At 37.5% G+C, this 25,536-nt stretch overlaps 1 protein-coding gene across 4 annotated transcripts in view; it reads right to left on the bottom strand.

Moving 5' to 3' along the window:
• Positions 1-25,536, bottom strand: part of CDH12 (cadherin 12) — a 1,186,459-nt gene that overhangs the window by 4,491 nt on the left and 1,156,432 nt on the right. For 3 of the 4 annotated variants that reach the window (XM_027520212.1, XM_027520211.1, XM_027520213.1), the window contains 3 exons: positions 8,101-8,222; positions 3,164-3,281; positions 737-988 (listed from right to left, as the gene is read on the bottom strand). In XM_027520212.1, coding sequence (XP_027376013.1) covers positions 737-988; positions 3,164-3,281; positions 8,101-8,222 — 492 coding nt within the window. The remainder of the gene's footprint in view (positions 1-736; positions 989-3,163; positions 3,282-8,100; positions 8,223-25,536) is intronic. The other variant, XM_027520215.1, reaches the window with a different exon arrangement.

Genomic DNA, 25,536 nt, shown 5'->3' with positions numbered 1-25,536 from the left:
ATAAAAATTTAAAAAAATCTCTTTTTTTGTGTGAATCCAGTAGAGGATGAATAAATGAAACAGAGTCAGCTGAACAAAGTTGATGGAAGAGGGAAGCCCCTGAAGTAGGTTTTCATTCTCACAGAGATGTTACAGAATACATTTTCTTCAATCCTTTCCCTTTGCTGTGCTTCTCGGTATTTTAGTGTATTCTGTTCTGTCCTAGTGGGAATGGTGAGAGTTTTGATGTAAGGAGATCTGAGAAAAGTGGAATAAGAATTGCTTCTGGCCAGCACTTTAGACAGAAAAAAACAAATTCAGAGGTGTCTTTACTTCTTTCCTGGGCTTTCTCTTTTCTTTAATTCTTTATTGAACCAGTATTGGACAACTACTCTTTGTCTAGTGTCATTTTAAAGATTCTACAATACAACAATTACCAGGATGTAAAAACATGAATTTAAAACTGCTGCTGCAAATGGGATAGAAAAGTTCATTGCACCAAGTGCCACAAACTGTTTGTTCATACTTGAAAATTCCCTAGGGCTTGAACATACTTTTGGTGATATTTATTTCTATTGGTATATTTCCATGTGGTAGGAAGTAGAAAATTAATAAAACTATAATTCAGTATAGATAGTCTTCCTTCTATCTATATGCAGCAGCTCAATGAATAAACACTGATTTACATAGTAAAATGAGGAGAGAGATACACAGACAAGGGAGAGAAAGAGAATACGTGATTAATATTGAAACCAACCTAAGAGTATAACAATGCAAAGAAGGATTGCAATCAAAGCCCCAGTGCTAAGTCCTACAGGTAGAAAAATTGCTTCCACGTTACAAGACAGGATGGTACCATCAGAGTCACATCGACAGACTCGAATAGTCATTGTGTTTGTGCTGCTCTGGACAGGATAACTGCTGTCTTCTATTACTATGGGGAGGAAATACAACTCTTGCTGCCTGCGGCTGTATCCATTTCTTCGGGTTTCAATTCCAGCTGTGTTGTCTACAAAACATAACACGTATGGTAAGATGGTTACTATGAGTACCACTTCAAATCTTCAAGTTGATATCTGTTAAATGGTAGGAAACTCTTCTTGAGTCAGTAAAATACATCCATATTTCAATTCTTTCTTTTATCATTATGAAAGCTGCCTAAATGTAATCAGATGTAATCAAAGAAAATCCTTTGGAAAAGAAGAAACATTAATCTTGTCTGCAGTAAGAATTAAATTTTCCGTTGAGAAAGAATAGAAAATTGTTTACAAGACAAGAAATATGTTGTATCAAAACACTTTTTTTTTTTTCTGATGTCAAAATCTCACAGGGAAAACAATCCTCAGTGTATGCTTTCTTACATGATTAGGAGAACAAAGATTATAAAGGATGAATCAGTATATAATATTACCTAAGAATGTAGTCTTTAAAATATGACACATATCAATATACTATTTCTGATTTTTTACTTTTCCCAACTCTATATCTTTGCTACATATATGTATATATGTGTGAATATATGTATACATTTCACTTTTCTAAAACAGCATAAGAAACATGGAAAAGAAAAGAAAATGTGTTAAATCATCAAGATTCATTAAAATTTGTAAGGAGTTTGAATCATAATAACCATCAATTGCCAGATAAAGAAATGTGATATATATGTATATATATAGAGAGAGATAGATATACATATATACACACACAATGGAATATTATTTGGTCATAAAATGGAAGGGAATCCTGCCTTTTATGACAACATGGATGAATCTGGAGGGTATTATGCTAATGAAATAGACCATACAGAGAAAGACAAATACTGCATGATAAAACTTACATGGGGAATCTAAGGAAAAAAAGAAAAGTAGAACACATAGAAATATAAAGTAGAAAAATAGTTGCCAGAGACTAGAAGTGGGGAGAAATGGGATAAAGTTGGTAAGAGGCTTAAAAACTCTCAGTTATAAGATGAATAAAGTCTGAAGATCTATATTATAGTACAATGACTGTAGTTGATAACACTGTACTGTATTAATGAAATTTGCTAAAAGAGTAGAACTTAAATGCTCTCATAAAATAAAGGCGAAAAAGCGTCTATCCATTTAAACCAAAAAAACTTCCAATTACACTTAAAATATAACAAGATAAAATGAGGATATGGTAAATGGCATGAGTGGCAAATACATGTTTAGATCATGAGAATATATATCATGAGGCAAAGATGATCTGATTTATGTTATTATGAGTAACCAAATATAGATTCTCCAGCAAATATAAAATGGTGGAAAACAGTCAATACTTTGGTTCCTGAATTATATGACTGTCTACTTAGTTGCCCAAGCCAATGGTCTCAAGTCTTACTAGTTTTATTCCTCATCATTTTTACATGGAGTCTAGGAGATCTAGCATCAAGCTTATGTACTCTATCTCCCAAGTCACTAACCCCCATCCTCACAGCCATGCCTCTAATTCAAGACACTTTCATCCATTTTATGCAATAGTATCAAATATAGTCTTGTCTTCGTCTATTGTTTTCTACACTGGATCCATTCTGATCTGCTAAAATGCTCTCGTGTAAACCTTTCAAAGACTTCTCAGGTCATTGGGTTTAAGCTACAAACTCTTTAAATGGCTTATAGACAGGTTAACTAAAGTCAGAACAGCTGATCAGTTTCCAGCCTTAATGTATTTAATCCAGTGTCCTTTGTATTTTTGTAGTGATTTTAATAACAGCAGATGTAATAATATTAGTAACAGTAAAAAGGAAAAAAATAATTAGTAACAGTGATGGTAGTAGCAGTGAAAACTTGTATTATTTTCACTAAAAAGCCTGCACCATACCATGTGTCATACAAATAAAACAATTATTTGTATGCATGAGCAGTGCATGTAAAAAAATGATATATTTAAAAGATGAAAAGTAATTTCCCGGACAGTATATTAGTTGTCTGACTCATTAAGGGATCACCCCCATTATAAATGGAAGTAACTTGCCTCATTAGATATAGTCTATATAGGTTATTAAACACTGACTTTACTGTTAGTCATAAATTTTGTATTTCTCATATATAGATTTCTATATTTTAAGAAGCTGAGTACTTTTAGGAAGAGCATTGATTTATACCTTTGTGTTCTTTTACAAAGTTGCCTGATAAAAGCTAAATTTTTATGTGGTTAAACTTACTTCTGAAGTCACGAACTGTAAAATTTGGTTTGATGGCAGCTTCAGGTGATAATTTAAAGGAGAATTGCTGTCCAGCAGGTGAAAGATCTCGGTCTGCGGCACTGACTATCTGAATTATCTGAAACAAAGTTGAGATCAGACCTGAAATCAGTCATTGATTTCAAAGGGAACTCTACATGCCAGGCTAATACATATATTTAATGAAACACGCAAGGAAACCAAAATGACATTTTTAGAATTTATATCATTGGGCCAATCATTTACAAATACTTTTATAAACAGTAAAGTATTTAGAGTTAATAGTGGCAGGTACAATTACAGGGTATGGAATAATTGTAAATCGATGCCCACATAACTAAAAAGAATAACAATGTTGAAAATTCTCACTAATAATCAAAATAAATTAAAATGTACTTGCTTGCATTTTAAATTAGACAAAGTAAATGCTTTCTAGCCTAAATATGAAAATACTTACTGGAAACAAAATCTCTGGTTATTTAAAAGTCCTTTCAAGGAAAAAAATTAGTATCATTATGTTTGTGAGAATGAGTTTTATCTTCATAAATAAGTAAAATGGTGAGAAAGAAGCAGAAGCTGTACATCTGTTTTTGTTGTTATGTTCCCCCCACCCCACCAGTGGGTGAGAATATAAATTATGTTTTCTTGGAGGTTTGTTTTTTTTTTAAGAAGTAATCGTGGCCAACTTCGTTTCAAAAATTTTCCTAAATTGCTCCCGAAAGTGGTATATCTAAACAGTTAAAATTCTAATACTTCAGTGAGATGCCCTTAGGAATTTGGTGATTAACTTTCAAGAGCCAAGCTATGAAAATGATAATTCACTATATAAATAAACAAATAGAAAAGACTTTGAGGTATTTATTTATTAATGTATGCAATGTCGTTGCATCAGGAAGAAATTGCAGGACAAGCGTGCAGAAGAGGAAGGCAGTGTGTTGCTCAGGTGACACATTCTTAGACTAATTTTGAATTTGTCAGAGGAAGGACTTAGATAATCCTGTGCACTTAGATTGATGCCACTAAACATGAGAGTTATTTGCCCCTATTTGTTTTTATTCCATGGTTAAAACTCAGACTTATGACTGTTATCTGCCTTCTATATAGCTGTGTGTTTTGTTGGGCACAAACAGGACCACACACAAGTAACACAACATATATACTGGGATTTCAAGTTCAGTACTAGGTAATTGTTAATTTGATCATGGGATCTCTAAAGATAATTTCAGTTGCCTATTTTACTGTGGGGGTTTCCAGGTGAGTAAAGTGGGCTTCTCTAGTAACACAGATGGTAAAGCATCCACCTGCAGTGCAGGAGACACGGGTTTGATCTCCGGGTAGGGAAGATTTCCTGGAGAAGGAAATGACAACCCACTCCAGTATTCTTGCCTGGGAAATCCCGTGAACAGAGTAGCCTAGTAGGCTACAGTCCATGAGGTTGCAAAGAGTCAGATATGGGCATGTCTTAGCAACTAAACAGCAACAAGTGTTACTGTGATTCAGCCACACAGGATCTATTTAGCCTTTAGAAGTATCATGGATTCAACACCAAAGGCCAAGTTGTGGAATACGGCAATTTAGTCAATTACCACGCATACCCCGAAAAGCTTCAATTTTCCTCAAATAAAACTATGTATTCAGATCACTATATCTCATCCATAAAATTTCTTTAAATTATTTGGGAATTAATTTGCAAGTTTTGTTTTGCCTTTGCTATCAACTAACATAATTATTTTTTTATAATAAATCAACATCAAAATTTATGAAGAAAATAACTTCACACCAAAAAAATCTTTTAAAATAGCATACAGAGGTGACCTTTTTGGTATAAACTGGCAATGATCTGGAATTGACACTTGGGAGTTATTGCCCTAAGGAACTACTTGGGCCAATACTGCATTGATTCATCATATAAATCACTATTGACTTATGTAGAATCATCTTTTCTCTTCTTTTGATAGGTAGAAACAGGCACAGAGATAGATAGGTAAGGCATATATACATACATACATGTATATTAAGTTATTATATAATCCAAAAAAGATAGTTCCTATGCATAGTTTCTAGACCCTTAGGATGGCTGGGGTAAAAAGCAGAAAATGCTCATATACTGTATATCTCATATTTCAGGGTTATATTTCATTTGTAAATGTGGGCCAAAAGGGCTTCCCTGGTGGCTCAGTCGGTAAAGAATCCATCTGCAATGTGGGAGACCTGGGTTCCATCCCTGGGTTGGGAAGATCCCCTAGAGTAGGGCATGTCAACCCACTCTAGCATTTTTGCCCAGAGAATTCCCATGGACACAGGAGCCTGACAGGCTGCAGTCCATGGGATTGCAAAGAGCTGGACACAACTGAGTGACTAAGCACAGTGGCCCAAAAGAATACAAAATGCTTGACATATAATTATTAGGAAAAAGAGCTTTCAGGGATTCCACAGATTTCTTACCACTTTGTCTGAGTATACGAAAATAAAGTTATCTCTAATAACTTTTACTATTCCCAATTTTTTTAATTTATTCGAGAAACATAGAAACATTAGAGTTCTATTTCCAAAAGTCTTTCAATTGGTGCATTACATGATTCTGATTGCCATGATATAATCAATGTCCCACATTACCTAAAAATAAAGGACTAGCTTTGAGGGGCAGGTGGAATGTTCTGGAAAATAGTAAATACTTCTAAATTGTCAAATTTTGATAAACTTCTTTTAACTTTTTGTCTGTGTGCTCAGTCGCTCAGTTGTTTCAAACTCTTTTGCCACCCCATGGACCATAGACCCATGGACCAAACTTCCCTGTCCATGGGGTTTTCCAGGCAAGAATACTGGAGTGGGTTGCCATTTGCTACTCCAGGAAATCTTCCCAACCCAAGTATCTAACCCATGTCTCTTTTGTCTCTTACATTGGCAGTTGGATTCTTTACTTCTGTATCACCTGGGAAGCCTCTTATAACTTTGCAAATAATGAAATCCAGCAAAAAATTTGCCGTCATTTAAAGGGATAAAGCATTAACTTTATATATATATATATGTCTTTTTAAAGTTAAAGGTGCAAATTTATCACTTGGGAACATATGATTAAATAAGTCATCCTGTAATAAAGTTAATGAAATTAATGTGTTAGTTGCTCAGTCATACCCAACTCTTTATGACCACATGGACTGTAGCCCATCAGGTTCCTCAGTTCATGGAATTCTCCAGGCAAGAATACTGGAGTGAGTTGCCATTCCCTTCTCCAGAGGATCTTCTCGACCCAGGAATTGAACCCAAGTCTGCAGTGAAGGCACATTCTTTACCATCTGAACTACCAGGGAATTGTCTCCAAATTATCAAAAGAGGTAATAGAGCAACACAATGCCCTAGAAGTTTCTGTACTGATGGGAACACTCTGCATGTACACTGATAAAAATGGTAGCCACTTGGAAACTAGAATTAGCAAATACAATCTAAATATATAACTAATAAGGACCTATTGTTATAGCACAGGGAACTCTGTATTCTGTAATAACCAAGATGGGAAAAGAGTCTGAAAAAGAATGGATATGCATCTATGTATAACTGATTCAATTTTCAGTACACCTGAAACTAAATACTGAAAACCAACTATACTCCAATAAAAGTATTTTTAAAAAATTGTAGTGACTCATCTCATACAGCTACCAGGCACTAGGAACAAACAAGTGTGAATGATAACTTTTAAAATGTATTTAATATTAATCAAATATATATAAGGCTAGTGAACATCACGACTAGAGCCATGCGAGAAATATTCTATGAAGCAATAGAAGACACTCAAATGGGAGCAAGTACTAGATATTAAAGGACATTTTTAATAAAGATATAGTTTCAAATATTAAGATATTTCCTCAGGTAATAATTAAACTTCAAATTTACTTAAATTAGTAGTTAAATAGTTATTATATATAAAAGAAATTAAAATAGACATCAAACCAAAGCATATAGATGGATTTTTCTTTCAGAACCTAGGTGCACATTATTGGATTAATTGTATTCTTATTGCATAACACACTCTTACCATCTGCTCATGCCTGGTTCCTATTGTTAATCATATTACATCATATCATATCATATCTCCATTCATTCATTTACGAAAGTGAAAGTGTTAGTTGCTCAGTCATGTCCTATCTTTGCAACCCCATGAACTGTTGCTCCTTTGCCTATGGAATTCCAGAGGTAAGATTACTAGAGTGGGTAGTCATTCCCTTCTCCAGGGAATCTTCCTGACCCATGGATCGAACCCAGGTCTCTTTCACTGCAGGCAGATTTTTTACCATCTGAGCCACCAGGGAAGTCCTTTATAATAGTGTTTATAGAAAAGCTGGCTACTCACCATTACCTACATAAATGCTAGGATTTTGACAGTAACTTTCATTAACAATGTGGTCCTTCCTCATATGCTCTCCCCACTAGAACCTCCCTCCAGAGTAATACTTAGTAAGAAAATGTAATTCAGATATTTTGAATAACCCAGATGTTCTATTCAAGGCCACCAGAGAAAGTTTTCCATTCTTCATAGGCTTAAGAGTATCTATGCACCCCTTCATAAAAGCATGTGAACAAAGTAAGGAACATCATAGAAGACTATTGTCTAAAGTTTTTTGCTTACTGGACATGCAGGCACAAGTTTTTTGGAAATTTCATAGTCTATAGAAAATAGCAGAATATGCAATCCTAGAACTGTTAGTTATACAGAATATATTCACTAGGCCATCATTTTTATCCCATGTGGTAATAATTCCACATGCAACACATGCCATTAATTCAAAAGAATATACTACCATTTATGGTTTATTTTATGAAGACATGTGATCCATGTCTATATGCATGCATGGTCTCCTAACCTAAAACACATGCATATAGCAGGTTTTATAAAATCTTAAATAACAACATTGATAAGATACCTGTCCTGGTTTGGCATTTTCACACACAGCTGTCTCATATGGCACAGATATTTCTGGAGGAAATTCATTGACATCTAGGACATTAATTAATATGTTGACTCTGCTGGTTAATAATGGGTTACCTGTTTAAAACATACAAGGAGAAAAGATGATTACAAAATCTGATCCATTATTGCTTTTATAGTGAATATCATTAACATTTAAAAATCAGCATTCATATGGAATCCAGATGACCTTTCCTTTATGGGAAACTGAGGCATTGTGTCATGTATAAATGATAAAAAGATGAATATGGGCACTCTCCTTGTCTCACTGTCAGAGAACTAGCAGTGCACTACACAAGAATTTATCCCTGAAAATCATCCCCAAAGTTAAGGACAACCATTTAGCTCATGTTTCATCAAAAGTGCAGCCATCAAACCAGAGTTAACAAGACCAATCTTCACTAAACAGTGATATTTTTCATTGAATAAAACATATGCTTTTATATGTGTGTCTATGACTTTATTCAGTAGTATCATCTACATATTTAAATAACTTTCTCAAACTGATCCCCCCTAAAAAGATGATAAATTACAAGGAATATGAAGGAGAGATGATTTTTTATAGATGAAAATTAAAATAAACTTAGGGAAGTAGAAATAAGAGATTATGGACAGTTAGGATGCACCCTAAAACTATTTGCTGATGATGAGAAAGGACAAAGTAAACAGCATTTCCTTCCTACTGTGTCAAAAAATATTGTTTTGAAAAACTGTCTCTGTCAATATCACATCACGAGTTTTAGTCCCAACCTGCGGTATGGTACCAACTTCTCTGTCCTTTGCTGAAGAAGACCAGGCATAATTCAACAAATAAGGTATAACATAATGGATATGTTTCAATTTATTTATTTTATCTAATGAAACTTTACAGATGGATAAAGTGCCCCAGGTTATTGAAGTATCTTGTCCAAAGTCACACATCTAAAGGAATGGGGAGTTAATATCCAAACTCAGGACTATGGAAATCCAAATATTATGTTCATTCCACTTTGTGTTAGATTCTTCATCTGCAATGCCACTGAAGATTCACAGTATTGGCATTGTTTTAGATCTCTGTCTGGATGCTTTTAAAGAATGCATATAAATCTTACCACATGATGGATTCTGACAACCCTACAATATTCTGTTATGCTAAAACTGATTTAAAAAAATAAAAAGCATTGTCAGCAGTAGCTTAAGAAATGCTCACATATTCATATATGACAAAGTGAAATCCATTGTCATATACCAGTTCAGGCACAGATAACATAAAAGCGGGAGAAATGGAATGTTTAATAAGTTACTGTGAGGATGGGACAAGATTCCTCTCCCAATTATATTTACAATACTGACTTGCGTTTATAATGTATAAACATGTTATTAATTTAAACTGATTTTTACCCATGAGAAGATCTGTTTTGGTAGTTTTAAATATTTATCCTCCTGAAATATAGATTTTACATCTGTCCCAATGAGTAATGTGTCTCAAAATATAATCACTATTGTAATATCTTATTATTAAAAGTGTTTCTCAAAGCTGAGTTTTTGGTATTTTAGCTAAAGCCAAATATTTTGTTGTGTGAAATTTTCCTGTGCACTATAAGACTTTTAGAACCACTATATAATAAATGTGACTAGGCGTCACTGTGGCAATTAAAATGTGTGTTAGTCATGTTTGATTTTGTGACCCCATGGATTCTATAACCTGCCAGGCTCCTCTGACCATGGAATTCTCCAGGCAAGAATACTGGAGTGGGTTGCCATGCCCTCCTCCAGGGGATCTTCCTGATCCAGGGATCAAACCCTGGTCTCCTGCATTGCAGGCAGATTCCTTACCATCTGAGCCAACACAGAAGTCCCTAACATAACAGTAGATGCTGGGCTTTATAACATGCACAGTAAAGGAAAACTGAAGAGATACAGTTGCTAGTTGTACTCATTCTTGGGACAGGAGGGTAGAAGTAGAGGAGACTTTTTTGGCCTTTCATGGAAAGGATGCAGAGTAGAAACAACCACAAACCCTTTGAGTACTTCCTTAAAAGGTGCAGAGAGGAAGGTTTCCCTGAGTGGATTTGAACCCCCCAACCTTTTGGTTAGCAACTAAATGCTCCAACAGACTGTGCCACAGAGGTACGTGCAATTACAAAATAAATGCCCAAATAAGAACAGAGGAAAAACTGTAACAACATCAAAGATGGGTTATTCATACTGTCCAAAATGAGTTATGGGTTTATAGTTTTCAATATATAACTCTTCTATTGTATATTTGTAAAACTTCTTACGATTAAAGGTTTAAAAATGTCACCTTCTATTTGTAAATCTGGTTAGGTAAGCAGCAACATTTCTCTTTGACAACTACTGTATTCATGTAAGAATTGACCTTTTCACAAGGGAATATTTTTATTAGAGTAATATAGAAATTTTTTTGATTTATGTATGTAATTCACTAAACGGTATGGTAAAGTAATGACATTTCTTTTCTGACTCATCTCATCTTTGAAACAACAATGATGACATTTCTTTAAACTTGATTTGGCATAAACATTATTATCCAAAACCCTTCCATATTAGAAACTGGTTATCAATGAGCAATTATAAAGTCAATTCAAATATGAACTTAGTAAATATTAAATACTCAAAACCTTACACAATTAATTGCTGTGTTCCCAGTAGTCAAGCCATTCAAACTCCCATTATTATTGATTCATATTGCTTATATTGAATAACCAACTTATTAATAGTTTTGTGGTCAATTAAGATAATAATTAACTCATTCTATTTTGTCCCTCAGGCCTTCAAGAATGTTTTCCTAAATCTTTCTTTATTCTTCATGATATCTTGATCAAATCCGATAACTTTTTGAGCCAATTTGAATTAGAACTGTCTTAACATTTTAAAGTGCAACTTAAACCAAGAAAAAAAGATTAAGGCCAAATTATAAAAATCAAGAATAAAGGAGAAGTGAAATACCATAAGTGAAATTCATATTATAAAATAATATTTTAAATTTATTCCAAAAGTTCAGTCAACATAGATAAACTGGACAAATTCCTAGAAAGACATATATTGTCACATATGTGCGTGCTAAGTCACTTCAGTCATGTTTGACTCTGACACCTTATGCACTGTAGCCCTCCAGGCTCCTCTGTCCTTGATATTCTCCAGGCAAGAATACTGGAGTGAGTTTCCATGCCCTCCTCCAGGGAATCTTCCCGACCCAGGAATTAAACCCACATCTCTTATGTCTTCTCCATTGCCCGGCAAGTTCTTTGTCTCTAGCCTCAAAATGAACTAGAAAATCTTAATAGATCTAAGGCAAGTGGGAAAAATTAAGCATTAGTAAAAAATCTCCAAACCAAGAAAAAGTCATGGCCACAAGGCTTCACTGGGAAAGTCTAGAACTATTTATAGACTGCTGCTGCTGCTGCTGCTGCTAAGTCGCTTCAGTCATGTCCGACTCTGTGCGATCCTATAGACAGCAGCCCACTAGGCTCCTCTGTCCCTGGGATTCTCCAGGCAACAATACTAGAGTGGGTTGCCATTTCCTTCTCCAATGCATGAAAGTGAAAGTAAAGTTCCTTAGTCGAGCCTGACTCTTAGCGACCCCATGGACTGCAGCCTACCAGGCTCCACTGTCCATGAGATTTTCCAGCCAAGAGTACTGGAGTGGGTTGCCATTGCCTTCGCCAATTTATAACAATAACAAACACCCTCTTCCAACAACACAAGACTCTATACATGGACATCACCAGATGGTCAACACTGAAATCAGATTGATTATATTCTTTGCAGCCAAAGACGGAGAAGCTCTATACAGTCAGCAAAAACAAGACCGGGAGCTAACTGTGGTTCAGACCATGAACTCCTTATTGCCAAATTCAGACTCAAATTGAAGAAAGTAGGGAAAACCACTAGACCATTCAGGAATGACCTGAATCAAATCCCTTATGGTTATACAGTGGAAGTGAGAAATAGATTTAAAGGCCTAGATCTGATAGATAGAGTGCCTGATGAACTATGGAATGAGGTTCATGACATTGTACAGGAGACAGGGATCAAGACCATTCCCACAGAAAAGAAATGCAAAAAAGCAAACTGGCTGTCTGGGGAGGCCTTACAAATAGCTGTGCAAAGAAGAGAAGAGAAAAGCAAAGGAGAAAAGGAAAGATATAAACATCTGAATGCAGAGTTCCAAAGAATAGCAAGAAGAGATAAGAAAGCCTTCTTCAGTGATCAATGCAAAGAAATAGAGGAAAACAACAGAATGGGAGAGACTAGGGATCTCTTCAAGAAAATCAGAGATACCAAAGGAACATTTCATGCAAAGATGGGCTCAATAAAAGACAGAAATGGTATGGACCTAACAGAAGCAGAAGATATTAAGAAGAGATGGCAAGAATACACAGAAGAACTGTACGAAAAAGATCTTCATGACCCAGATAATCACAATGGTGTGATCACTCACCTAGAGCCAGACATCCTGGAATGTGAAGTCAAGTGGGCCTTAGAAAGCATCACTACGAACAAAGCTAGTGGAGGTGATGGAATTCCAGTTGAGCTATTCCAAATCCTGAAAGATGATGCTGTGAAAGTGCTGCACTCAATATGCCAGCAAATTTGGAAAACTCAGCAGTAGCCACAGGACTGGAAAAGGTCAGTTTTCATTCCAATCCCAAGGAAAGGCAACTCCAAAGAATGCTCAAACTACTGTACAATTGCACTCATCTCACAAGCTAGTAAAGTAATGCTCAAAATTCTCCAAGCCAGGTTTCAGCAATATGTGAACCGTGAACTTCCTGATGTTCAAGCTGGTTTTAGAAAAGGCAGAGGAACCAGAGATCGAATTGCCAACATCCACTGGATCGAAGAAAAAGCAATATCAGATCAGATCAGATCAGTCGCTCAGTCGTGTCTGACTCTTTGTGACCCCATGAATTGCAGCATGCCATGCCTCCCTGTCCATCACCAACTCCCGGAGTTCACTGAGACTCACGTCCATCGAGTCAGCGATGCCATCCAGCCATCTCATTCTCTGTCATCACCTTCTCCTTCTGCCCCCAATCCCTTCCAGCATCAGGGTCTTTTCCAATGAGTCAACTCTTCGCATGAGGTGGCCAAAGTACTGGAGTTTCAGCTTTAGCATCATTCCTTCCAGAGAAATCCCAGGGCTGATCTCCTTCAGAATGGACTGGTTGTATCTCCTTGCTTTGGCATAGTCAATAAAACAAAAATAGATATTTTTCTGGAACTCTCTTGCTTTTTCTATGATCCAGCGGATGTTGGCAATTTGATCTCTGGTTCCTCTGCCTTTTCTAAAACCAGCTTGAACATCAGGAAGTTCACGGTTCACATATTGCTGAAACCTGGCTTGGAGAATTTTGAGCATTACTTTACTAGCTTGTGAGATGAGAGCAATTGTGCAGTAGTTTGAACATTCTTTAGAATTGCCTTTAATTGGGATTGGAATGAAAATGACCTTTTCCAGTCCTGTGGCTACTGCTGAGTTTTCCAAATTTGCTGGCATATTGAGTGCAGCACTTTCACAGCATCATCTTTCAGGATTTGGAATAGCTCAACTGGAATTATATTACCTCCACTAGCTTTGTTCGTAGTGATGCTTTCTAAGGCCCACTTGACTTCATATTCCAGGATGTCTGGCTCTAGGTCAGTGATCACAGCATCATGATTATCTGGGTCATGAAGATCTTTTTTGTACAGTTCTTCTGTGTATTCTTGCCATCTCTTCTTAATATCTTCTGCTTCTGTTAGGTCCATACCATTTCTGTCCTTTATCGAGCCCATATTTGCATGAAATGTTCTTTTGGTATCTCTGATTTTCTTGAAGAGATCCCTAGTCTCTCCCATTCTGTTGTTTTCCTCTATTTCTTTGCATTGATCGCTGAAGAAGGCTTTCTTATCTCTTCTTACTATTCTTTGGAACTCTGCATTCAGATGTTTATATCTTTCCTTTTCTCCTTTGCTTTTCTCTTCTCTTCTTTGCACAGCTATTTGTAAGGCCTCCCCAGACAGCCAGTTTGCTTTTTTGCATTTCTTTTCTGTGGGAATGGTCTTGATCCCTGTCTCCTGTACAATGTCATGAACCTCATTCCATAGTTCATCAGGCACTCTATCTATCAGATCTAGGCCCTTAAATCTATTTCTCACTTCCACTGTATAATCATAAGGGATTTAAGTTCCAGAAAAACATCTATTTCTGCTTTATTGACTATGCCAAAGCCTTTGACTGTGTGGATCACAATAAACTGTGGAAAATTCTGAAAGAGATGGGAATACCAGATCACTTGATCTGCCTCTTAAGAACTTTGTATGCAGGTCAGGAAGCAACAGTTAGAACTGGACACGGAACAACAGACTGGTTCCAAATAGGAAAAGGAGTTCGTCAAGGCTGTATATTGTCACCCTGTTTATTTAAATTATATGCAGAGTACATCATGAGAAACGCTGGACTGGAAGAAACACAAACTGGAATCAAGATTGCCAGGAGAAATATCAATATCCTCAGATATGCAGATGACACCACCCTTATGGCAGAAAGTGAAGAGGAACTAAAAAGCCTCTTGATGAAAGTGAAAGTGGAGAGTGAAAAAGTTGGCTTAAAGCTCAACATTCAGAAAACAAAGATCATGGCATCCGGTCCCACCACTTCATGGGAAATAGATGGGGAAACAGTGGAAACAGTGTCAGACTTTATTTTTCTGGGCTCTAAAATCACCGCAGATGGTGACTGCAGCCATGAAATTAAAAGACGCTTACTCCTTGGAAGGAAAGTTATGACCAGCCTAGATAGCATATTCAAAAGCAGAGACATTACTTTGCTGACAAAGGTTCGTCTAGTCAAGGCTATGGTTTTTCCTGTTGTCATGTATGGATGTGAGAGTTGGACTGTGAAGAAGGCTGAGCACCAAAGAATTGATGCCTTTGAACTGTGGTGTTGGAGAAGACTCTTGAGAGTCCCTTGGACTGCAAGGAGGTCCAACCAGTCCTTTCTGAAGGAGATCAGCCCTGGGATTTCTTTGGAAGGAATGATGCTAAAGCTGAAACTCCAGTACTTTGGCCACCTCATGCGAAGAGTTGACTCATTGGAAAAGACTCTGATGCTGGGAGGGATTGGGGGCAGGAGCAGAAGGGGACGACAGAGGATGAGATGGCTGGATGGCATCGCTGACTCGATGGACGTGAGTCTGAGTGAACTCCGGGAGTTGGTGATGAACAGAGAGGCCTGGCGTGCTGCGATTCATGGGGTCGTTAAGAGTCAGACACGACTGAGCAACTGATCTGATCTGATCTCCAATGTATAGACTACATAATATCAATTCTTCATAAACTCCTTCAGAAAATAGAGGAGAAAACACTTTCCAGTTTATTCTTTGTACCAAAAGTCAATCAAAAATATCCGGGGGAAAAAAAAAAAAAAAGCATGGATTAACCTCATAAACACAGATACAAAAATTGCTTAAAAATATATTAGCAGTCAAATCCAGAAGTATATTATAAAGCTAATATATAATGACCAAATATCATTTATCCTAGGGATGTAAGGTTAGTTTAACATCTAATAGTATTATAATCACAGAGAAGGCAATGGCACCCCACTCCAGTACTCTTGCCTATAAAATCCCATGGGTGGAGGAGCCTGGTAGGCTGTAGTCCGTGGGGTCACTAAGAGTCGGTCATGCCTGAGCGACTTCACTTTCACTTTTCACTTTTCACTTTCATGCATTGGAGAAGTAAATGGCAACCCACTCCAGTGTTCTTGCCTGGAGAATCCCAGGGATGGGGAAGCCTGGTGGGCTTCCTTCTATGGGGTCGCACAGAGTCGGACACGACTGAAGTGACTTAGCAGCAGTATTATAATCAATGTGATATATCATATTAATAGAAGAAAGCATTGCATAAGCATTTTGATAGACTCAGCATTAGCATTTGACAAAATCTCATCCATTCATGATTAAAAGAAAAGAAAAAGGCCCTCAATGAATAATGAATAGAAGGCAACATTTAAAGAAGCCCATAGCCAGCATTATATTCAATGGTGAGAGACCACATATTTTCTTTCTAATATTGAGCTTATGGCAAGAGTGTATGTTCTTACCACATATTAACCATTGCACTTGAGGATTTATTTAGTGCAACCAAGTAAAAATAAAATTAGGGTTCAGGATGGGGAACACATATACACCCGTGGCGGATGCATGTTGATGTATGGCAAAACCAATACAATATTGTAAATTAAAAAAGAAATAAATAAATAAAAAATAAAGAACATACAAAAAAATTTTTTTAATTTAAAAGTATTCAGATTGAAAATAAAAAAAATTTATCAAAAAATGTCAAGACCCTGTAGGTTGGAAACCCTAAAATATCCACAAAGAAAGTTATAGGTATAATCAGGGGAGTACATCAAGAACAAAATTAAAAATGGCTATTGTATATCTAATATACTAGAAAAAAAAACAGAAAAAAAAGAACTGACAAAAAATTCAAGTCACAATAGAGTCAAAGATAGTAAAATATTTAGGAATAAATTTATCAAAATAAAGGTAGGAATTATAAACAGAAATTGACAAATCATTTCTCAGAGAAATAAAAGGGATTCCTGATAGAAAGGACTGCTGGTAGAAATATAAAGCTGTAAAGTCACTTTAGAAAATAGGTTGGAACTTTCTTTAAACACTGACATGTGAAGTAAGATTCTCTCAGTTGTGACTCTTTGTGACCCCCATGGTCTATACAGTCCATGGAATTCTCCAGGCCAGAATACTAGAGTGGGTAGCCTTTCCCTTCACCAGGGGATCTTCCCAACCCAGGCATCGAACCCAGGTCTCCCGCATTGCAGGTGGATTCTTTACCATCTGAGCCACAAAGGAAGCTCAAGAATTAAACACTGAATGTGAATTTATAAGCCAACAATTCCACTACTAGATGTCTACCTAAGAGAATGAAAGGAACATCCACAGAAAACCTGTATGCATATGTTCATGGAGGTATTATGCATATGGCCCCAAATTGGGAACAATTCAAATGTCTATCTTTTGATGAATAGATTAACAGTAGCCTATCCATACTATAAAATTATATAATAAAAACAGGAAACAAAACAGTGATATGTGCTTAAACAACATGAATGAACCTCCAACATTTATGCTTTATTGATAAGACTAACAGCACTTACTGTTTTTGTTTTAGTCTCTAAGTTGTGTCCAACTCTTTTGCAACATGATGGACTATAGCCCTTCAGGCTCCTCTGTTCATGGAATTTTCCAGGCAAGAGTCCTGGAGTGGGTTGTTATTTCCTTCTCCAGGGGATCTTTCTGACCCAGGGATTGAACGGGCATCTCCTGCATTGGTGGCAGTTTCTTTACCACTGAGCATCCGGGGAAGATCAATACCACTCCTTGAAATTGTGAATCACTCAGTCATGTCTAACTCTTTGTGACCCTATGATCTGTAGTCTGCCAGGGTCCTCTGTCCATAGGATTTTCCAGGCAAGAATCCTGGAGTGGGTTGCCATGCTCTTCTCCATGGGGTGGGAACCTTCCTGATGCAGGGATAGAACCCAGGTTTCCTGCATTGCAGGCAGATTCATTACCATCTGGACCACCAGGGATTCCCCTCTTACTTGGAGCCCATTTAGCTGCAGAAAGCAAAAAGTTTCAGAGACTTTGGGCTTCTGACACATAAGAGCTTCCCAGAGATTCCAGCTCTCAGCTGTCAAGTCTTCTAAACTTCCTGGGGGCATATATTAAGACATACCCTTTTAGAATTCATTAAGGGCTTCCCTGGTAGCTCAGATGGGTAAAGACTTTATCTGCCTGCAAATCAGGAGACCTGCGTTTGATCCCTGAGTTAGGAAGACCCCCTGGAGAAGGAAATGGCAACCCATTCCAATATTAATGCCTGAAGAATTCCATGGACAGAGAAGCCTGACAGGCCACAGTTCATGGGGTGGCAAACAGGCGGACACTTCTAGGAGACTTTCACGTTTTAGAATTCCTGACCCCAAAATGTTCTATCATGATCTATTATGCAGCCATAGGTGACCAATTCCAATGATAAGAAATATCAAAAGGCATATTAAAAGGAAATAAGCTTTTCAACTAGGGTTACTAGGCCTAGGGTTACTAGGCCACTGCAGGGCACAGTGGCCATGGTGTTGGAAACAGTATTCATTTCCAGAAGTCTTGTAGGAGCTTTCCTCCAGAGTGTTGTTTTTGGGTGGGGGGAGCTCCCACTTGGTCCCAGGTCAGCAGACACATCAAGCAAGGCTTCTGCTTCCATGGAGTTGGATGCAGTTATCAGTTTCCACACTCACCAGGCCTCCTGGAGTGGATTCACCATCCTTCAGAGCCATATGTCACTCTGTCCTGACTCACAGGGGCTCTAAGCCCACCAACTTTAGTCAGGCTGGGCGAGCCCCTGCTGGGATATGGAGCCTGGCCTGGGCGATTGGCCAGCAAGGCTAAGGAAGTTGGTGAGAGTTTCTGAAGGTCTCTTTCCCCATCATCTGCTGCGGGAGATCACAGCTACTCTCAGGACTCTCAGGTCAAGTCAGCGTCTGGCGTCACTTCAAAACCCAGACTTTGAGAGCAAGCAGGACAGTAGAGGCATCATATGTGACATCAGTATGGACAAGGTGTGGTCAAGCCAGAGGCCACGCAGATCATCGACTTCCTGTCCATCTATACACTCGCCTACTTCTTGGGGTGCGGGTGTCTATAGCAGGCAACCTGTCAGGTCTTCCCTCTGAATTTCATTATGCCTGTTCCCAGCATCTGATACATTCCAGCTACATCACACCCCACATATTCTATGTGAACACAGAGGCTGAGAAGGAGCAACTCATCAGGAAATCCAAGGCCCAGATCAGCAGGACGGGATGCCAACAAAGCTTGTTTTGTTGGGGTATTGGTTAGTCACTATGTCTGACTCTTTGTGACCCCATGGACTGTAGCCCTCCAGGCTCCTCTGTCCATGGGATTTTCCAAGGCAAGAACACTGGAGTGGGTTGCCATTTCCTCCTCCAGGGGATCTTCCTGACCCAGGGATTGAACTCACATCTCAAGCTACTCACAAATTATTCATTAATTGTGTATATATTCAAATGTTCTAGAGGGTATGGTAAGCCATATATATCAAAGATGTATAAGATAAAGTCCTGGCTACTAAGAAGTTCACATCTGAGAGGATCCCTATGCAAATAGGTGAAATACAATATAGTTCATAATGCCAATAAAGTAACATTGACAATGCAAAAATATTTTCAATGTAAAAATACTATTTTTGAATTCCAATTTTGATAGGTGAAGTTAAAACTTTTCTGTACATATCTCAAATATCATTTTATTCAAATTTTGACCTTTAGGTGACAAGCTTATTATGTAGTTTTAATTTCCAGAGAAAAATCAGATGCTAATTAAGGAAACAAAAGCCTGACACAGTTGTGTATGTGATTCTGATAGAGCAGTTTTACTGGTTTAAACTACTCCTAAGTTAGCTTGATTACAGTAGGGTACTCATAAGCAGTTGAAAACTTACAATAAAATATAAATTATCACAACAAATTTGGATTCTATATTATTTACACATCATACAATTGTGAGAAAATTGGTATTATTTCTAAACTAAATGCATGAGTATATTGGCATTAATAATTATTATCATCGTGTATACAACACATTGGAGGCTTTATGAAATGGTTGAATATTTATAAGTAATTTATTAAATTATGTATTATTTGTCTGTATTACACATACTACAGAAATGTTGTCAATACTGGTATAAATCAAAGTTACCTTTCTTTGAGAATACAAAATATTGATAGTTTCATATGCTGCTTAGGGAAAAAGGAAAATGTTAAATGGTAGATAAACTACCTAGACTCATAAATGTAAAGTAAGGCTCTCATGGAGAGTAAAAGAAAGGCAATTAGAGGAAAAAAGCTATAGCTTCAAGCCAGAACTGAAACCAATGGTTTTATTCAGCCTTCAAACGTCAACTAGGCTCTCTGAGTAAGTACATGTCTTCATAGCAGTACATGTCTTCATAGCAACATTAAGCTGCTTTATTTCCCAAATCCATGTTAATATTTAAAACACTAGAGAATTTGGCATTTGGTTTCAACATCAGTATCCATCCAGTGACCTGGGTATTATTTTTAAGGTGGAGATTTCTTGGCAATAATCCCAGAAATTCTGATTCAGTATGTCTTGAACGGGGTCCAGGAACACTCTAACAGTTGACTCTGATGCAGGTGAGAGTTGAGAAGTTGAAGAACAGTTGTAGAAATGAAAGGGCCAACCTGCACATTTACTCTCAATAAACGTACACATGACGTCAACACTCACAACAAAAGACTAACCAAATTAGAAAGAAATGTCTCCTGCTCAAACACTGCAGAGAATCCAGTCACCCCTGTTGCTTGATTCTTGTGACATAAACCTCAGTTGATACACTATAACCCATACAGTGCTGATTTATAGAAAATGCGGGGAACTTGGGGAATTTGGAGAAGTGAAATATGCCTCTCTGGATATATGCTGAGCTAGAAACATAGTTTTGATGGAAACAACAGAAAATAGTATGGACTCAAAACACACCTAAAAACTTCTCAGTTTCTCTATGTGCATTTAAGGCTCTGTTTGACAAGGCCTCTGACTTTCTTTTCTTTCTTTTTCTAAAAAATGGAGATATTAATAATTGACATATGGTGGTGGTAGTTTAGTTACTAAGTCATGTCTCTGTGACCCAATGGACTGTAGCCTGCCAGGCTCCTTTATCCATGGAATTCTCCAGCAAGAATACTGGAAAGGATTGCCCTTTCCTTCTCTGGGGGATCTTCCTGACCCAGCGATTAAACCCACATCTCCAGCTTGGCAGGAAGATTCTTTGAGCCACCTGGGAAGCCCATAAATGGCATATAACATTATATTAATTTAGTTGTACAACACAATGATCTGATATTTGTATTGATTTTGAAATGGTTGCTTAAAGGAAAAGCACAGGTGTGCATAATGATGAATGTGATCAAAACATACAGACTTCCAGTTATAAATAAATCAGTCCTAGGGATGGAATGCACAGCATGGTGACTGCAGCTGACAATAGAATACTCTATATGATAAAGTCTTTCAGAGAGGAGAGCTCAGGCTTCCTTTCTGAATGTATTTTCTTTACCCTCCTGTCCACACTCTGGACACCCACTGTACTACCCTACTTGTAATTTTTTATCCAAACATGAGATTTGATACCATTCTGTCTTTGCTAAAGATGTTTTCTCCACCTAGAACTCCCTCCTCTCCACCTTTTTCATATCTTCTCCATCTTTTAAAGACTTAGCTCAAATGATAATTCCTATGATGTGACATACTATGCTTATGCTTTTAAGTTTTTTATTTTAAAAAAATAAAACATTATTTTTAATAATACAAATAATTAAATAATTATTTTTTCTTACAGCACTTTGTATTTTGCTTGTATTCTTAATGAATTCAACCAGATCATTGTCTTTCTCACAAAATTTTCAGGCCTAGTGATTAAGTAATGGGGTTCCCAAGTGGCACTAATGGTAAAGAACCCATCTGCCAACGCAGAAAACTTAGAGATGTGAGCTCAATCCCTGGGTCAGGAAGATCCCCTGGAGGAGGAAATGGCAACCCACTCCAGTATTCTTGCCTGGATAATCACATGGACAGAGGAACCTGGTAGACTAAAGTCCATAGGTGTGGCAAAGAGTCGGACACAATTGAAGTGACTTAGCAGCAGTGATTAATACAGCCTCTAAACTCTCTTCACTTTTAGAGACACTTGTCTTTGTGTGTGTGTGCTTAGTCACTCAGTCATGTCTGACTCTGCAACCCCATGGACCGTAGCCCGCCAGGCTCCTCTGTCCATGGGGATTCTCCAAGACAGAATACTGCAGTGGGTTGCCATGTCCTTCTCCAGGGGATCTTCCCAACCAAGGGATCAAATTCAGGTCTCCCGCATTGCAGGTGGATTCTTTACCAACTGAGCCACAAGACTTGTTTAGTTGCTGATAAAACACGTATGGTAGGCAACCTTCTAAAATGGGTCCCAAGGATCCCCAGTTCTTGGTACCCACATAAGTTGTGTGTGTGCTAAGTGACTTCAGTCATGTCCGACTCTGTGTGACCCTATGGACTGTCGCCTGTCAGACTCCTCAGTCCATGGGATTCTCCAGGCAAGAATACTGGAATGGGCTGCCATGCCCTCCTCCAAAGAATCTCTAAAACCCAGGGATCAAACCCACATCTTTTAGGTCTCCTAGATTAGCAAGCGAGTTCTTTGCTGCTAGCACCACCAGGGAGGCCCACCCATATAAGTTACCTCCATGTAATTTTCTGTCCTTAAGTGTGGTCTGGATCTAATGATTTGCTTCTATTTAGTATGCATGTGTTAGTCATTCAGTCGTGTCCAACTCTTTGTGACCCCATGTACACAGGGTCCTCTGTCCATGGGATTCTCCAGGCAAGAATACTGGAGTAGGTAGCATTCCCTTCTACCTTGGATCTTCCCGACCCAGGGATCAAACCCTAGCTTCCTGCTTTGCTGAGGCAAAAGTGATAGCACTGATAAGAAATGGCATGGCATCACTTTTGCAGGGGAGTAGAACTCTATTTGAAGAAGACAAAATCATGGAGTCATCTGACTCCTCCACCTCCTCCTTCTTCCTCTCTCTTGTCTCTGCTGATGCCTGGGCTGAAGCATCAGCAGGAGCTTCAGAGTCACGCCCTGGAGGCAGATGTGCTGGCCAGCTCGTTAATACCCTGGACAGTGACTGATATCTTCAGTGTTGCTTTCCTTTTGGCTCACTGGTGACCTTGTTGAGCCAGGTCATCATCTACCTCATTGGTCCTTGCTCTGTCCAGGATCTTTATATCTTTGGCACTGGAAAAGGCACCGCCATTAAAGGCAGTGAGCAGGTAGGAGGTGGCATAGTATAGGTAGACAGGATTTTCTAAATATAGGGAAATTATCACAATGAAATCGTTAGGGACTGCTGTAGGGTTTTTCTGAGTGTAATCTAGTGATGAATACTTATTGGATAGAGATCGAAATCTACCCGCTTACAACATGGCCACACACACACCATTGCATATATATTTCCCTAGTCTCATATTTTGAGACTTTGTAGATCAGGCAGGGAAGTATCTGCCTGCAATGTGAGTGTCCCAGGTTCAATCCCTGGATGGGGAAGATCCCCTAGAGAAGGGAATGACTGCCCATTCTAGTATTCTCACCTGAAGAATGCCATGGACAGAGGAGCCTGGTGGATTACAGTCCATGGGATCGCAGAATCAGACATGATTGAAGGACTAACAATTTCACATTCACATATTATTTTTAAAATGCAAATTAACTATAGAACTCTAATAGGTAAGTAATCTAATGAGCTTAAATATAGATGGATAGATAGATAATAGATAGATGCTGAGATATAACACTAATTTCAATTCAATTATTTGTACAATGGAAATGTACATATAATTACTACGTTGTTTTTCAGTTGCTAAGTCATGTCCAACTCTACGACCATATGGACTGCAGACCACCAGGCTCCTCTGTTCATTTAATTTTTCTGGCAAAAATACTGGAGTGGGTTGCCATTTCCTCCTCCAGGGGATCTTCCTGGTCCAGGAGTCAAACCTGTATCTTATTATGTTTCCTGCATTGGCAAGTGGATTCTTTACCATCAGTGCCACCAGGGAAGCCCTGGCTCCAGTTTTGTTTTGGTTAGTCATTCACTGTGTGATAAATGGAATATATCTTAGCTTACAGTTTCTTCACTCTTGCAATGTGGATAGCAATAAATTGAGTAAGTATATATAAAGTTACTATAATACTTTGGTTTACTAGCTTAAAACATTTCTTACAATTTTTATAGAGAAATTAGGTACTTTTTCTCATTTGGCCTGAGAACACTATTCCATGTCTATTTGGCACACGGACAGAAGGAAACCCTTTAAAATTTTTTATCAAAAAAGTTTCTTTTGTTTAAATTTTTTATTTCTTAATGACCTGTTTGGTCAGTATAAATCTTTTGCAACTTTCCCCTGAAGGCTGTCTGGGAATACATTCAAGTCCATTGAATTCAGCGTAAGTTGCATAGTTCTAACTAAATTAATTTGGAGGATCAACTTCTAACTATTCCCAAACTCTCCTTAGGAACAGACTTCAATCTTAGTTTTAACCCACAATGAATAATGCTTTGAATGTAAATAATGTTCTATAGAAGTTTATAAAAAATTAGATGAAATTTTGTTGAGCCTATTACAGATAATAATCTCAGGTTGATTTTTCTCTACTGAAGATGACATTATTTGCATTATGTTGAAGTAAGAGACATTAATGCAAAGTAGTTCTAATGCTAAATAACCTTAAAAATTAATTACCTTACAGATTAATCCCAGCTTATAATGGTGCACTTACATACAACATATTCCCAAAGTATAGCACTTAGTAAGTCTACCACTGATTTCCGATCTGTTCCACAATGAATGGGAACAATGCATCACCATCTGGATAACTAACACAATCAAGAAAAGAAGAATCGTCTCTGGTATCATCCATTTATTTTATAATTTTGTAAATTTTCTAAGGCTTTAATGTAGTTATTTATAATTATCTTTGTATAGTAATATATGTGATAGTCAATACTTCCCCCCCCAAAAAAAAACACAAAAAATTAGAAACATTTGCTGTTGAAAGTTTCTGATAATTTGAATGAAGTGAATTTTGAGACTTCCACTTTTTTTTTTCAATTTGCAAGATTAGTATCATAAAAACAGCAAAGCAGTAATGCATTAAAGAATTATTAGGGGTCTAATAAAATTATTTGGACCGCCAACTGTTGTAACACTGATTAATGATTGCTTTTTAATTAATTGGAAGTTGTTCAATCAGTGTACCATTTCATTTCATCTGAGAGTTTTTATAGAAGGGTCAAGGCCAAAGCATATGCTAGTACAATCTGCAATAAGGTACATTTACACAATTTTTTTCCACTTGGCAGGGCAAATGTGGGCTATTTATTTCATAGTCATTCACCATGACAATAATTTCCTGCTCAGGCTGGCTAGTTTGAGCAGAGAAAGCAACCTTACATATTAAAATTTAAATAAAGTTGACTTTTAAACTCTGTGAGTGCAAATAAAACTCACAATAACCTATTCTTATTGCAGAATCATTAATTACCACATGGTATGTGCTTAGCCTCTTTCTTTTCCATGGAGATGTAAGGTGCATAGCTTTTGTCTCACCAGACTTCTTTGAAGATGCTAAATTCCTCATAGTAGTCTTTGAATAGACAGACAGTGGAGTGGATAGAAGTAGATAATTTAGAAATATTAGCCAGCTGCCCTCTTATAAGGTGTGC

Source organism: Bos indicus x Bos taurus, chromosome 20, assembly GCF_003369695.1.
Source record: "Bos indicus x Bos taurus breed Angus x Brahman F1 hybrid chromosome 20, Bos_hybrid_MaternalHap_v2.0, whole genome shotgun sequence".
Classification (NCBI taxonomy): Eukaryota; Metazoa; Chordata; class Mammalia; order Artiodactyla; family Bovidae; genus Bos; species Bos indicus x Bos taurus.
The sequence above is the reverse complement of the archived record's forward strand: the minus strand, read 5'-3'. Positions and strand labels throughout refer to the sequence as shown.